The 15,829-nt window shown below is 40.4% G+C and overlaps 1 protein-coding gene across 2 annotated transcripts in view; it reads right to left on the bottom strand.

Moving 5' to 3' along the window:
• The window catches only part of TSC22D1 (TSC22 domain family member 1), a 121,654-nt gene extending 106,631 nt beyond the window's left edge, over positions 1-15,023 (bottom strand). Inside the window, exon 1 of one of the 2 annotated variants that reach the window (XM_049778757.1) lies at positions 12,045-15,023. In XM_049778757.1, the coding sequence (XP_049634714.1) occupies positions 12,045-14,968 (2,924 nt within the window). In that variant the 5' untranslated portion in view covers positions 14,969-15,023. The remainder of the gene's footprint in view (positions 1-12,044) is intronic. The other variant, XM_049778755.1, reaches the window with a different exon arrangement.
• Between the last annotated feature and the right edge of the window lie 806 nt (positions 15,024-15,829).

Raw genomic sequence — 15,829 nt, 5'->3', positions numbered from 1 at the left:
TTTGTTTTTGGGCCACACCCATTTGATGCTCAGGGGTTACTCCTGGCTATGCGCTCAGAAATCGCCCCTGGCTTGGGGGGACCATATGGGACGCCGGGGGATCTAACCGTGGTCTGTCCTACGCTAGCGCTTGCAAGGCAGACACCTTACCTCTAGCGCCACCTTCCCGGCCCCATTCCTACCATTTTTAAAAAAATAATATTAAAGAATCATGAATTACAAAGTTATTCAGTTGAGTTTTAGACTGTGTTCCAGAACCAATCCTAATAGCTGTGCCAACTTCCCTCCACCAGTGGTCCCAGGTTCCTTCCCTCACACCCCCACATTTCTCCCATTTCTAATATTTTCATGCCTGAAACTCACTTTTTGTTTGTTTGTTTGTTTGTTTGTTTGTTTTGGGCCACACCTGTTTGATGCTCAGGGGTTACTCCTGGTTATGCACTCAGAAATAGCCCCTGGCTTGGGGGAAATACATGTTTGTAATTTATTATTAAAACTGTATATTTTATTTAGCATATTTTATAGTTTTATACAATATAAAACTATTTTATACAGTAACTACATAAAACTGCCATATATCTTATGCTTTTTTTTTTTTTTGGATTTTGGTTTTGGGGCACACAAGCTGGTGTGAAAGATTATTCCTGGCTTTGCTCTCAGGTATTCCTCCTGTAAGGCTTAGGTTAATAGACAAAGTGCCAGGAATTGAATCCAGGTCAGTTTTATATAAGGCAGATGCCCTAGCTCTGGCTCCATATCGTACGTATTTTTTTAGAATAACAATTGTTTGATTATATATGTCTACCTTATTAAATATAAGATGTATAGCAACATCTTATTCCTATCTAAACAGCTATGAACATAATGATAACAGGTATTTAGACAAAAATTATATACCTAGCCTAGATGTTTGTTGAAATTTTTTTCCCTGCTAATATCTGAACTCAGTCAACCTATAGTTTGAATACTGGATACACAGTACTGCAGGCACAAGGAATTTTATAAATTACCAAGTAAGGTTCTTATTCTTATGAGCTTAAATACTGAGTTATGAATAAGAGTAGCATCCCCATTCACACTTTCAAAATCAGAGTTCCTGAAGAGGATTAGAAAGGGCTGATTGTATTCTTTACATGCCACAGGTCTGCAAAGTTCAGTCCCTGGCACTATAAGATGTCCCCAAAGGACATCCAAGCACAGAGCTAGGAGTTGTCCCTGAGTACAACTGAGTGTGTCCTGAATACAACAAAAAACTATTTGAAGAAATGATAAGCTTTCTTAATTGAAATGATAAGCTTTCTTTTTTTTTTTTTTTTTTTTTTTTTTTTTGGTTTTTGGGCCACACCCGTTTGACGCTCAGGGGTTACTCCTGGCTATGCGCTCAGAAATCGCCCCTGGCTTGGGGGGACCATATGGGACACCGGGGGATCGAACCGAGGTCCGTCCTACGCTAGTGCTTGCAAGGCTGACACCTTACCTATAGCGCCACCTTCCCGGCCCCATGATAAGCTTTCTTAATTGCAATTTCCAGTGCCTTCCAATGCAGTTAAGTTGAAGAAATTAAGTCTAAATCCTCAGTTCTAATCATATGCCAGAGTCAATAAAACACAAAAGTCATGCATAACATACACTATAAAGGCCACAGTGATAGGAGTATGACACTTGCCTTGCACACAGTCAACCCAGGTTCAATACCTGGCACTCTATAAGGTCCCCTAAGCATCCCAGGAATTAGCCCTGAGTACACAGTCAGGAGTAAGCCCAGAGAAACTCCCCACATACCCACCCACCCAAATAGGAACATAAACTATAGAACCAGACTGCCTGGATTTAAATCCTATCTCCCATTTATTCTGTGACCTTGAATAAGATGATTCCATTTTCTTGCCTGAAAAATGGGAATAACAAGAGTGTTTATACCTCATATGGCTATTCTGAAAAGTTTATATATCTAAACATATGTATAAATGTATGTAAGTAAAGTACCTAAGACAATCTTATATATAAGAAAGGCTATAATCCATAGCACAGCAGTAGGGCATTTGCCTTACCCGCGGCTGACCCAGGATGGACCTGGGTTAGATCCCAGGCATTCCATAAGGTCGCCCGAGCCCGGAGGGATTTCTGAGTACAGCCAGGAGTAACCCCTGAGCATCACTGGGTGTGGCCCCAAAACAAAAACAAAACAAACAAAATAAAAGGCTATAATTTTCAATCCACTATTACTGCTAAACCACAAAGTATCTGAACAAGAGAAAAACATGCAGGATTAGAGTACCTAATTACTGACAAATAATGAATGCCAGACTCAGTTTCTTCCTCTGTGAAAATTGAAAGCATCTTATCAACTTTGAGATTCTTAGGACTAAAGAGAAGATCGTTTATTTCAAAGCACTTCGTCACAAACCAAAATAAATCGAGCAAGAGTGAAGTTTTATTAGTACTGCCACTAGAAATATTTTGTAGCTAAATAACAAAAACTTAATGCTAGGTATTATTTTAATTGTTTACACCTTCAAAGTATAGTAACTAGTCAATACATTCTTTTGTTTCACCTTTACACTAAGAAAAGTCTAATGACGAGATTTAACATGGGAATGTTCACAAATAGGTTTTGAAAACCTTTAGACTCTCAGGACCACCAACGTATCATATTGCATTAGTTGTAATTACAAGTTGTAATTGCCTTACAATATTACAGTTGTAATTGCACATCATCACACATCAGGTCTCATCCTTTTCATCTCTTAGTAGCAAGAAAGTGTTTAATTAATTAAACTTGCCTAAAAGTTAAGAAGAGTAGGTTAATATGTGCTCAAGGAAAAACATGGACTTCTCCGGAGTGAAAATAAGCAAGCGAGACACATGTTCAATAGAGGTACATGGCTTGACGTGCAAACTCCTTACTGATTTTTAATTCCTATTTAATACCTATAATCAATCAAGTTTAATATTAATTCTGATAACTTCCAACCTTTTCTCAGAGTTCTCCTTTTATACAACTCTCTACTAGTTTAGTAACTAACTAGAATAATTAAAGAATGTGCTCGATGCTCACTAAAATATTTAATACAGAAAACTCTCCTAATACAAACAGTCTTCATAAGTTAAATGCTTATCATTTAAACAGCTAAAATTTTATCCAACTCCCAAAGTATTGCTTGAAGACATTTATGAACCATTATTTACGAAATAGCCAGAGAGTCAATATGGATAGAGAATACTGATATTCTAATTTTTGAATAAATAAAGCACTGCTTTGTTTGATTCAAGCTGAAAAATTTATTGGCATAAATAAATACACAAAAACTAAAACAAAGTACATGTTGCAAACAAGAAAACATTGCCCTGATTGACAAAAAGAGCAAAATATGATTAATTCTCAATCATTTCTATTAAGGGAAAAGTAGTGCTTTCCAAAGGATTATCTACATAGAACTTATTTATCATTAAAATATATTAAATAGAGGCCAGAGCAGGAGTGCAAGCAGTAAGGCATCTGCCTTGCCCGAGCTAGCCTAGGATGAACTGCAATTCAATTCCCCTGCGATCCTTATGGTCCCCCAAGCCAGGAGCAATTTCTGAGCATATAGCCAGGAGTCACCCCTGAGTGTCACCAGGTGTGGCCCAAAAACCAAAAAATATATATGTACATTAAATAGTTTTTAAAAGATAAGTTCTCCTTGTCTTAAGCCAATACTGAAGATATATTTTCCTGTAGCAAGGTAAGATAGTTCAAAGGGCTACAAGCACATGCCTGGCACACATGAAGCCAAGTCTAATCCTCAGAACCATATATGTCTACTACCTCTAATACTGTGGAACCACTGCTGGGAAGTATCCAAAACCAGACCCACTCCCAAAAATGTGTCTTTGATGCTTTATTCACTAAGCAGATTATTACTGAGTTTCTATTATCAAGTAGTTATAGAAAAGCACTTGACAGTACTGGAGTTTATTTTTCATACACAGCTGCAAACCAAACACCCCAATTATGAAACTTACAAAGGTAATCATACAAACACATAAATGACAAACTGTAAAAGGCATTATAAAAGAACAAGGTTCTATAAACCAGTTATAAACACAGCTAAAAAAGTTATGAACAAAGCTATTATGTCAGAAGACCTAGCAAAAAGTAACAGTCAATACTTTAAAGGTAGAATAGAGGGGAAGAATGCCTGGTAACTAGAAAAACTGATAGGAAGCAGCTGAAACACATAAAAGGAGAAAGTGGTACATTAGGTCAGAAGCAAAAATAGCAAGTTTTAATTATCTTAAAAGAAATATGACTTTAAGGGATGTTGTGCACACACATCCTAAACAGATTTAAATTTTAAGAGTATCATTGTGACCATAAGATACACAAGAGACGCGCAAAAATGTATGCAAGAAAGTTACTATGGTACATAAGAGTAGAATGTATAAGAATGGCTTAGAGGACAATAGCAGTGGCACAACAGTAGGGTGTCTGCCTTGCACAAGTGGTTTGATCCCCGGAGTCCCATATGGTCCCCCAAGCCAGGAGCGATTTCTGAGCGCATTGCCAGAAGTAACCCTTGAACATCACTGGGTTAGCCCAAAAACCAAAAATAAAAAGAGTGGCTATAGATAATTTAAAAAGAAATGTGAATTTATCTTTATATGCACAGTAGGTCAAAGGATACAAAGGGCCTAACAGGAATTCTCATGTTTGTAAAATGAAGAGGATAAAAGAAAAAAAATTGAAGTTATGTTTCATGAACTTTTTAGAGGAAACGAAGAGACCTATAAGAATGCAAGGAAGGCCAGAGAGATAGCATGGAGGTAAGGCGTTTGCCTTATATGCAGAAGGACGGTGATTCGAATCCCAGCATCCCATATGGTCCCCTGAGCCTGCCAGGAGCAATTTCTGAGCATAGAGCCAGGAGTAATCCTTGAGCACTGCGGGTGTGACCCCCCCAAACAACAACAACAACAAAAAGAATGCAAGGAGATGTTAGAGTTGCAAATGACAACCAGTCTAAAGCTATAACAAGAGAAGTATAGAGAGCCTAAAAGAGATGATTGTCTAGGGGAAAAAGGGTAGTAAAAAAAAAAAAAAAAATTCAGAAATCCAGTAAAACTTCAATGCTAAGTGTCTAATAGAGGCAATAAATCTGAAAAAGGCTAAAAGGAGTGGCCAGATGAATGGCAAAAAAAGAAAGGCTATCACCAAAAGCAAATGGATGTACAAATGGGTGTTTCAAGAAGGGAAAACGAAGGTCAACCAGGCTTGATGAACCTAAAAGGTCAAGTACGATTTACTGGTTAAGCTGGTGAGTAAAGATTGGGGGGAAGGGTCAATGTGGCATCTAAATTATATTTCTAAATCTAAGAATGACTAGGAAAAAATAGCAACCTAGAATTAAAAATGCATTGTAAATAATTTTATAATAATATAAACCTGCTTTAAAATGTTGCCCTTATATCGTTTTTTTAATACATCATTATAACATATTCTTAACATGGCATATTCAACACTAACAGTGACACAGCAGAAACCAGCCACCAGGGTTATAAAGTTGCAGCCTGATTCTAATATTGCAGCACCAAAACAGGTCTTTTTGCAGTTTCATATTTTTAATTAAACTTTATTAAGCAAGAAACAAAATATGCTTGTTTTTCAACTCTGAAGCCAATGTTACTAGACCAAATTTAAATTACAAAATTAAGTATCCCTTAAGATGATTTTCATGTGACTTTCCACAAAATAAACACTCTTAATTCATTTTACATCTGAATGTCTGCTGCATTACATATATAGCCCTGAGATAATTTACCTTTTTCTCACTGAGGGATTTATAAGTAAATACTGGGTATGTTTTGTGATTATTTTCCATTATCAGTGGAGCCTGATTTTAAGCATATAATCATTTCATTCTTAGTGGGCTTCTCTCTAAACTCTTTGCTTATTAGTAAGTAGAAGCAACACTAGATTTTTTTTGGTTTGTTTTTGGTTCTAGCCACACTAGATAGTGCTAGGAGGGAGAAATGCTACTCCTGGCTCAAGGCTTGAGGGACTATGGTGAAGATGAAAGCAGAAGCTCCCCCAGATAAAGAGTGTTCCAATTCTCTGTCCTTTCTCTCCTTCCACTACTAGATTTTTCATTGGAAAAATGAATCAATATTTTAGCTCTCTGCTTTATAACTATGTACATAACCTAGTATAACTTTGCCTCTCCAGTAAACTACATAATTTTTAGTTTGTTAGTGATTATGATACAATTCCCAAGTCTGAATTGGTTATGTGATAGTAAATATTAACAACCTAATCCTAACATTTTTAATCACTTCTGTAAACTGAAAAATGAATTACATACTATTTGTACTTCTGACCAATGTAAGTCAAGCAATTCCACTTGAAAAATTATATACTCATGAGGTCAAATCTTAAAATAGCTTTATTAAAATAGCAAGTCTATATTTATAGTACAGTATTAACTGTATTGCTATATTATAGTATTTCAAATACAGATGAAAGAGTTGTGTCATAATAGTAAAACAAAATGCATCTACTTTTCACTCTTATTCTAAAAGCTCATTGAAAGAACAAAAAGGGAATTTATTTTTCAAGATATAAAATTGTAAGTCCACAAAAAAAATCTTTAAAAGCAGAAAAGACAATAGCAACAAAAATTTGGAAGCCAGAAAGCAGATGGTTGAGTGATAAATGACTTAGCAAACACTAGAAAATCAAATCTTTAGCAAACAGTGGAGAAAGCCAAGAACAAACCCAGTTTAAACTGTAAAATCCCCCCTAAAGACTCAGGAATTGGCAGTCCTACATACATCTGAAGTGGGATGTGGGGGAGAGGTGTGCTAAAGGAAGTTAAAATGCTTAAAAGTTTGTTTAGGAAGCAACCAGCCTCAAAGATCCAAAGTGCTAATCTTAACCTCAATACACATACAGAAAAAATACTAAAAATACATTGTAGAACATAAAATACCAGGATCCCAAGGATCAAGGAAGAAAAGAGATGATAATATAAAATCCTTCAACCAAACAGCCCAATAGGGCTACCATATCGTAAAACTAACAAGACGACTAATCAGCATTTTACTCCCCTACCCTTTCTTTCACCACCAATCTGACGAAAGACTATGACATGAAAGTAAAAAAAAGCAAGCAAACCAAAGGAAGATGAAAACCAGAGTATACAGATGACATAGAGAAAAGAAATTTAAAAAAAAAATTAACATTCAGACAGCTGAAAGCAAGTACTCTTATTAAAACAGGATATTATTTAAAAAGAAAACAAAATCCAGGAAGAATGGTGGTTCAAATCCCAGCATTCTATATGGTTCCCCCCAAGCCTACAAGGAGAAATTTCTGAGCCCACAGCCAGAAGTAACCCCAGATCGCAGCCGGGTGTGACCCAAAAACAAAGAAAAAAAGAAAAAAAAGTTCTTGGAATTAAATATATGATAATAGATTTTTAAAAAAAACAATGGAAGCATAACAAAAAGAAACAAATTGTGAGAAAATCAAGAGGATCAAGAGGGTATACTTTATCTGAATAGGAGGAGTCTCAGAAAAAGAAAATGCAAAGAAGTAATCAACAATTTCATTCAAGAAAAATTTCATTCCAGAATTGTTTCCAGGGTAAAAAGGCATACCAAGTACTCATCAGCACCACAAATGAAAAAGAGAGACATCTATCTATACAAGTACCCATGTCATTGTAAAATTCCAGTGTGCTACAAAACAAATACAATCTTAAAAACGTCCAAAAATTTAAAGAATAAAAGAGGGAAAGATAAAATTTTTAAAAAAGAGAAAGAGAAAGAACGCAAGAGGTCAAACATAATATATGTGCAATCAGAATTTCTCCAGACTTCTCAAAAAGGCCACTAAAAATGAAAATTTAACGACAGGACAAAAAGAAGGGAAGAGATCAGGCTAATAACTGTATAGTAAATCTAGAAAAGCAATCAGTCAAGAACAGAAAGACATGAAAGGAAAAAAGAAATGATAACATCTATGCTCTCTGAACAGTTCAAGAATCACCTTTTGAAAAACTGAATTAGAGATAGTAGAAAATTAAGCCCAAGGTGGGGGGGAAGACAACTCCAGCTCAATGACTGAATGGTGAAGCTGTTAAGAAACAGCACAGAACTTTCCAGTTCTTTAGTCTCCTTACACTGAGCTCTAAGCCAAATACATGAATGGCTAGACATTGAAAGGCTCCATAACAAAATGTAAAACCTCCAAACTTTTAAAAATGGGGTATCAACCTAGAAGAAAAACAATGATAGATGAAAGCTTGAGAAGAGGACCCATTACCATATATGCTCACATCCTGTACCTAATAGGAGAGCTGGGGTACAGACAAGGGTGGGAAGGATTTAACAGTTATATGAAGGGGTAGCATACTTAAGAGTATAGTAACTGGAGTAGATGATGATGAATCAAAATTTCATTTTTTTTTAGCCAGTATATTATTAAAGCTAAAGACAAAAGTAATACTTATGGAGAGTACAGGAGATAGACACATGTCTAAAGAACTTTCCAAATTCATTTCTTATCAACTGCAAAATAGACACTATTATTCCCCACTCACTAAAAGAGGCAAAAAGGCTTTAGAAAGCATTAATAATCCAGTGAAATGACAGGATGAATCAAACCTAAGCATTTGAATTAAAATCCAGAGTCCTCGTTGCTAACCATCTATGCTGCATACATAGTAGCAATGTAAGCATGTTATTTAGAGACTGGTTGGTATATATATCAGAACCATTCCCTAAAAGAAGTGAATGAGGTTGCTCTGAAAAAGAAAAAAATAGAAAGGAGCAGCAGGAACTGTTTATTTTGATAATCATATACTATTTAACTGCTCACATACCATCTAAATGAAACTTTAAAAAACTTTAGTATTTTGGGTTCAGGGCAATAATATAGCGGGGGTAAGGCACTTGCTTTGCATGAGGCTGACCCAAGTTCAATCCCTGGTACTAAATATGGTACCTACCCCAGCCCAGCCCAGCCCAGCCCACCAGTGATCCCTAAGTATAGAGCAAGAAATAAATGCTAATAAGCTCAGCCACCAGGTGTGGTCCCAAAACCAAAAGAAGCATATAACAACAACAAAAAAATCCCACAATATTTTTACCTCATACTACCATCCTCAAAAGAAGCAAAATAACTATCACTTCTTTTAAAAAAAAATTCTCACTCTTCTTCAATAAATATTTGAAGTACTAGTACATAACAAGGACTATATTTAGAAGACTGAGGTATTATTCTGATTCTGATCACCTCAGAAAAGCGATCAAAAGCAAACCTTTCTACTTGCTTTTTAATTTTTTTTCATAACTTATAGATCCCCACATCTTAACCACTATTCTAAAGGTCAAAGACAACATACCTTTTTTTTGTTTGTTTTTGGCCCACACTGGGCGATGCTCAGGAGTTACTCCTGGCTGTCTGCTCAGAAATAGCTCCTACCAGGCACGGGGGACCATATGGGACACCGGGATTCGAACCAACCACCTTTGGTCCTGGATCGGCTGCTTGCAAGGCAAACACCGCTGTGCTATCTCTCTGGGCCCCAACATACTTTTTTAATTGTGGTTTTATTTTAAAAAATCAGAAAAAGGTTCACTCATTAATTTATTCAAATATTACTTAGTTCTTTCTTGCCCTTTTGAGACAGATTTAGAACTGAATGTGTGGTAGTATCTTAGGAAACAACATTCGTCAGTGAAAAGAATGCTTCAGAAGAAACAGCTGAACTATAAAGGTAATCATGTCAGGAAGGTGCAATTGATACAGAGCTTATATGAGAAAAAAGAAGATTAAAAAAGTTTCTTATCAGTATCACTTTTTTCTTCAAAGACCCTTCCCAAGGCAAAAATGAGCTTTCTTTCTTTTCAAAGTACACTAAAAAAAGAAAATCATCAAGGGAAAAAAGTACAAAAGAAAAAAGTTTTTTCCAGGTTACTTGAGAGAGCTAATACTTTGATTTTTTCAAATCCAAAGGATAGCTCTGAAGCAAAAAATGTTCTGGTCTTAATAATGTTTATATTACTAAAGATTAACATATGTAGTAAAATTCAACACAGGTAATCTGAAGGCAAATTACTTTTAACCAGTATTTCATCATACTTCCTATCATTTGTCCCTTTAATTTTAAGTCTTAAAGCAAAATTTGTTGCTAATTAATCCTTCTCAGTTAATATACAGAAAAATCTGTACTAATATATAAATTAGAATAGTTTCTATAAGTAGCAACATCTGATTTTAATTGTTTGCACCAACAAACTGTGAAAAGCTCATGGCCTACCACCAGTAGAGCCAAAAAAGTAAGTTATACCAGGAGACCATAAATAGTAATTAACAAAAATCATGGCAGGTTTGACTTCAAAATGGGAGATTTTCACTTGGTGTTTCACATCCTTCAAGTCTCCATATAGAATACCTAATCGTACAAAGGGTTCATTCAGAACATAGAATTTGGTATCTCAGTATTAATGGTATTTAAAATTATAGGTGTGCATTCATTAGCCTTTCCAGGTGAGTACCTGAATCATGTGATAAATTTACAGGTTTAACAAATGTAGTAGGACAACTAAAGAAAAAGTCTGCTCTGAAAAATAGTTCTCTTTGCATCATGGTAATTTGTCTAAGTAACTAGATTTAAATTGCATGACTAATTTTAAAAATAAAAATCTTGAAAGACAGGATCATTTCTATTAATCATGCCTTTGAATTAATTAAAAAGTCACAAAAAAACTTGAGTTTTGTTTGCTTTTTCTAAAACTGCAATTCTTTCGAAAGAAAAAAAACTCACTTTTTTTCTAAGTGAAATCCACAAATACACATTTAGAATATAAATGTTCCAATCTGATGAAAGTTCAGTTACAAAAATCTCCAACTAATACAAAAATAATTAAATGTCTTTCGAGCTTATCCAAAGTTCCACAGTGAAGATGAATAGCCTTTGTCTTAACTTCTATGATATTTTCATCAAGGATACTTTCACAAGGCAAATTTGTGTAAAGAACATTCCTTTAAAAGACAACTTAAGTTTAAAGCAATAGGATGATGAGCAGTCCAGCTTCAAAGACACAATCTGACTCAAAAAAAAAACCTGCATTACCTCCCATCCAATTCTAAAAACACTGGCTTATTCATGTATTTTAAACATTACGGATGTATAATGTATTTTAAACAGTATGTATGGGGGTGAGGGGAGTCAAGGGAAGAAGAGAACAGGTGGAGTAGATTAGCAGAACAGTCTTAGTTTCATGCCTATACATTCAACCCTCACAAGACTTTACTTTAAAATGGCTACCACTTTGATCAGCTATGCAAAAAGAAACACTACATACTACCATCAAAGTTAATAACTACTGGTCATTTTGACTTTATGCACTCCTACCCCATGAAATATTTTTTGAGATTCATATTTCCTTTCTGTGCAGATAAAAATGACCAACAAACTAGTCACAGAACTTGGTCAATTGCAGGTTGAGGGCAACTACATAGCCAAGATTAGGTCATGGTCTGTATAGAGTTGGACTTGGAAAAGCAGGTAATATTATCTTTCACAGACTAAGATCAAATACAGTAGAACTGAAAAGGATTGTTCAGTGTAACAAATAAGAAACAAACGTGGGAACCACAACCCCCCAAGAGATGATCAGAGGGGTTTTGGTAATTCCAGAGTAGATCACCTATTATGTGGGTTAGCGAACCTTAAGTTCCCGTTAGTGATTAATCTTTCTAAAAAGCATTTTGTAAGTAACAAAACCACTTAGTGCCCTCAAACCTATTCTTAATGCTCAACAGTTATTCTGACAAATACTATTTACGGATGACTTATACCATTTCCTATCCACTCTGAAACCATTCTTGGCTCTAAAAGAAACTTACCAAGAAAATACATTTCCAGTACAAAAAATAAATAAACACATAAAGCTTTAAGTTGTTTTTTGTGGTTTTTTTTTTTTGCATCATTTATCAAGCTACTAGATTAACTCAGAATCTGTGGAATGTCTGCAGAAACATGACATGATCTTACCTCTCATCCTCGCCATCCACCAGGGGTGTCGTCAGCGGTAGCACCTTCAACGGGAAAAGAGAGGCAGAGGCTGCTAGGCTGCTGCTACTCCCATCTGAAACTGCTGACATTCCCCCACTGTCACCACTGATAGTCTGAGGTAAGCCAACTAAGGAGGGTTCCACTGGGCGCCTGGCATCTTCAATTTGGCTTCCAATTGCCTGAGCTAATGATTGTGCAGAGAACTGAGAACATAGTGGTATCTGTTGTGCCAAAGGCAAATTTATATTAGTTGCTACCAATGGAGGTTGACTAACACTTTGAACCAAATTACCATTTTGGGTGGCAGGGGTTTGTGCTATATTCTGTGGTGGAACCAAGTTTGTTGGGGCAGAAGGCATTCCAGAAGGACCAGTTGAACTAACCTGATTAGAAACAGAAATACTACTAGCGGAGGGCAAAGGACTAACTGCAGGCAACTGCTGCGAAACAACTCCTTGAGCTACCGATTCTGCTCCTTGTGGCTGGGGAGGCACAGTTAACAAGGTACTTTGGGGTGCAATGACCAATTGTTGAGGAAGGCTTGAAGCACTGGTTGGAACTCCCTGATGAATAATAGAGGTTTGAGCAGGAGGACCTATCTGTGAAGATGGAGGAGCACCTTGCTGAATAACTGAAGGTGTGGGTTGGGTAGAGGACTGCTGCACTGCAATAGGCATGTTCGCTTGTTGACCGATATTTGCAATCTGACCGCCAGTAGGTGCAGCAGATGCTGCTATTTGAGCCTGGCCAGCAGGCTGGCCAGATGTCCCTCCAGGTTGTGCTTGGACTGTTGAAGGCTTCAATGGCAGCTGGATACTCTGTGGTTGAGCCATAGGAATCACTGTTGTTCCTGCTCCCACGCCTGCAGAACTGGGCTGTCCAGAGGTCACCGCTGCTTGAAGAAGTGGTGGCTGTTGTACATACTCTGAAGTAGAAGTTTGAGTCACCGCTTTACCTTGGCCGGAGGTCATCTGTGTAGAAACCGTTGGTTGTTGCTGTTGTCCATATTGTAACTGTTGGGGTGATGCCCCTGGAAGAGGGGTTTGCACTGGAGGAGCCGGCTGAGAATATGGCAGTTGAGCTTGAGCCAAACTGGAAATGGAAGGCTGAGGACCTAAAGCGGAAGTTACACCCACCACATTTACAGGGGATGGCTGGATACCAGTTGCAGCATTAAGAGTGGCTTGTAGAGGTACTGCTTGAAGGCCTTGCTTTTGCGGATAACTCAGTTCTTGAGAGGGCAATTGGACTTGGGAGATCTGTGACTGCGAAATACTCTGCGGTATACTAACTGCTGAAATACTCTGTGGACCAGTGCTACTGAAATCCATCTGTTGCAGGGCCACAGCTGAAAGGGCTTGTGGCTGCGGCTGTTGTTGCTGCTGCACCACCACAACAGGGGCTCCCATCTCTCCACTGCCCACACTCTCGGTGTAGTGACTCAGTGTGCTGACACTACTGCTCACAGAACTCCCACTAGTGCTCTCTCGCTCAGAAGTCATTTCCACTGGGTTTTGTCTTACAGTCTCCACCACCTTATTGATCACAACACCTTCGGCCGCAGGGACAGCATTTTCTTTCTCATAAAACTCGGTGCAAGTCCATCTACCTTTTTTAAAAGGCTCAGAACTAGAATCTAACTTCACAACTCTGAACCTTGACGTGTTAACCGTAGGCGGCTGCTGCTGCTGCTGACTGGAAAGTGACCCCACAGTTATTCCCGCAGCCGCATTTGGGATACTGTTAGCAGCAGCAGAGGAAGAAGTCATACCATTGCCCATGCCACTCAACATATTCACATTAACACTACTGCCAACTCCAGGCCCAGCACTCACAGCAGCACCACCAGGAACATTGCTTGCATTGATAGTAGCACTGCCAACCATGCTACTTGTCACGTTCGGATTATAACTACCCACAGCAGTAACGTTAGCATTATTCATTGTATTGGTGCCAGCAACCGCGTTGATACCTATACTGCCTGTAGTACTCGGAGCACGGATATTAGTCATTACAGATGCAGGTGAGCCACCCGATGATACAGCAGAAGTTGGTGCAGCTATTAGAACACTGTCAGAGCTTCCCGTTGTCGAGAGTTTTCTGGACACTGGGCTCGGGGGAGGTCCTCCGGAGACGGATGCACTAGCCACGCCAGCATGGGATGGATGGTGGTGGCCATGGTGGAGGTGGTGCCCATGATGGACGTGGTGATGATGATGGGCGTGGTGTGGATGCGCATTCCCGTTGATCACAACATTCTGCTGAGGAAGGTGAGGCAAGTGAGGCTGAGGCAGGTGGGGCTGGTTGGGAGACACGGCCCCAGGTGTCTCGGCTTCCTGGAAGTTGTTCAGAGTCTCCTCGGAGGAGCTTCGCTCTGGCTCCCCCAAGTCAGTAGCCCTGGAAAGTGACACATCGAGGATCTCGGAGGAAGACAGATCCTCCGTGTGCGACTCGTCCAGGTCGTCGTAGCTCTCGGTGTCCTCGGCTATGCTGTTGTTGGAGCTCATGCTGGCGGAGATCTGAGCCGGGGTGACGCTCGTGATCTGGAAGCCACTTTTCTTTTTCATCTGGGTTCCTCCGGGCACGAGAGGCTGCGCCTGCAGCTGAGCCTGCGAGAGGAGGTTCAGGCTTTGTGGAGGCGGCGGCTGTGGTCCGGAGGAAGACGATGCTGCCGCTGCTGCGGGAGTCGGCGGCGGCTGGAGCAGCGATGGAGCCTGGAAATCCTCGGAGGCGGCGGCATTATTCCCGACGCTGGTACCTGCTGCGCTGAGAGCAGAGGCGCTGCCGCCGCTACCACTCCCGCTGCCCCTTCGAGGGAACAGAGCCGGGTGCGCCATCTTCCTAGCACTGATGTCTGCAGCGGCCGCGGCGGCGGCGGCGGCGGACTCGGGCGGCTGGTGCATTGTGTTGGGTACCGGCGTGGGGGTGGGCGGAGGAGGCGGCGAGTGCAATTTCCTTCTGCACCACCGTAATCTTTGTATTCAAGACGCCGGGGAGGAAAGAAAAAAAAAGAAAAGAAAAGAAAAACGGGACCTGACGCTCCGCCCGGCTGCGATGCCTCCTCTCCTCCTCCTCCTCCTCCTCCTCCACCTCCTCCTCCTCCTGAGCTGAAGACGCCGGCCACTCCTGTGCCTTCGAGGGCTAGCTTGGGGAAAGGGAAGGAGGGAGGAAGGATGGAGGAACGAAGAGGGCGGCGAGAGGGACCCGAAGGGGCGACCCCTTCAGTCAGTCAGTCATTCACTTCCCCACACACACACTAACACACACCCCAAAACCTCTCGAGCCTCACACCCCTCTTGGACTCGAGACCGCTTGGCCGGGGTGCGGGCAGGAAGGGGAGAGAGACAGGAGAGGGAGGGAGGGAGGGGTGGGTGGGTAAACCGAGGCAAAGCCCCGCTTCTCCCGAGGGCCGACTGGGAAGAGCAGCAGCCCCTTGCAGCCCTCCGCCGCCGCCTCCTCCTCTTGCAACCTCCGCGCCGGGCTGCAAAGCTTGCAAGCTTGCAACGCTCGCTCGCTCGCTCGCTCCCTGCACGAAGGCAGCGACCTAGAGCTCGCCCAGTCAGTCCGGGAGTCGGGGCGCACGGCTGGCAGCGCCCCTCCGAGCCGGAGCCCGCGCCCTCCTCCTGCTGCTGCTGCTGCTGCTGCTCGTCCCCCCGCACCCCGCGGCCCCTTTCAAACCCCCTGGGCTCGCGGCGGCCGCTCCGGGAGGCGACGCCGGCCGCGCCGAGGCGGAGGCAGAAGAGGCGAAAGCCGAGGAGGCCGGA

The sequence above is a fragment of the Suncus etruscus genome, chromosome 8, assembly GCF_024139225.1.
Source record: "Suncus etruscus isolate mSunEtr1 chromosome 8, mSunEtr1.pri.cur, whole genome shotgun sequence".
NCBI classification, from domain to species: Eukaryota; Metazoa; Chordata; class Mammalia; order Eulipotyphla; family Soricidae; genus Suncus; species Suncus etruscus.
This window is presented reverse-complemented; position numbering and strand designations above follow the sequence as displayed.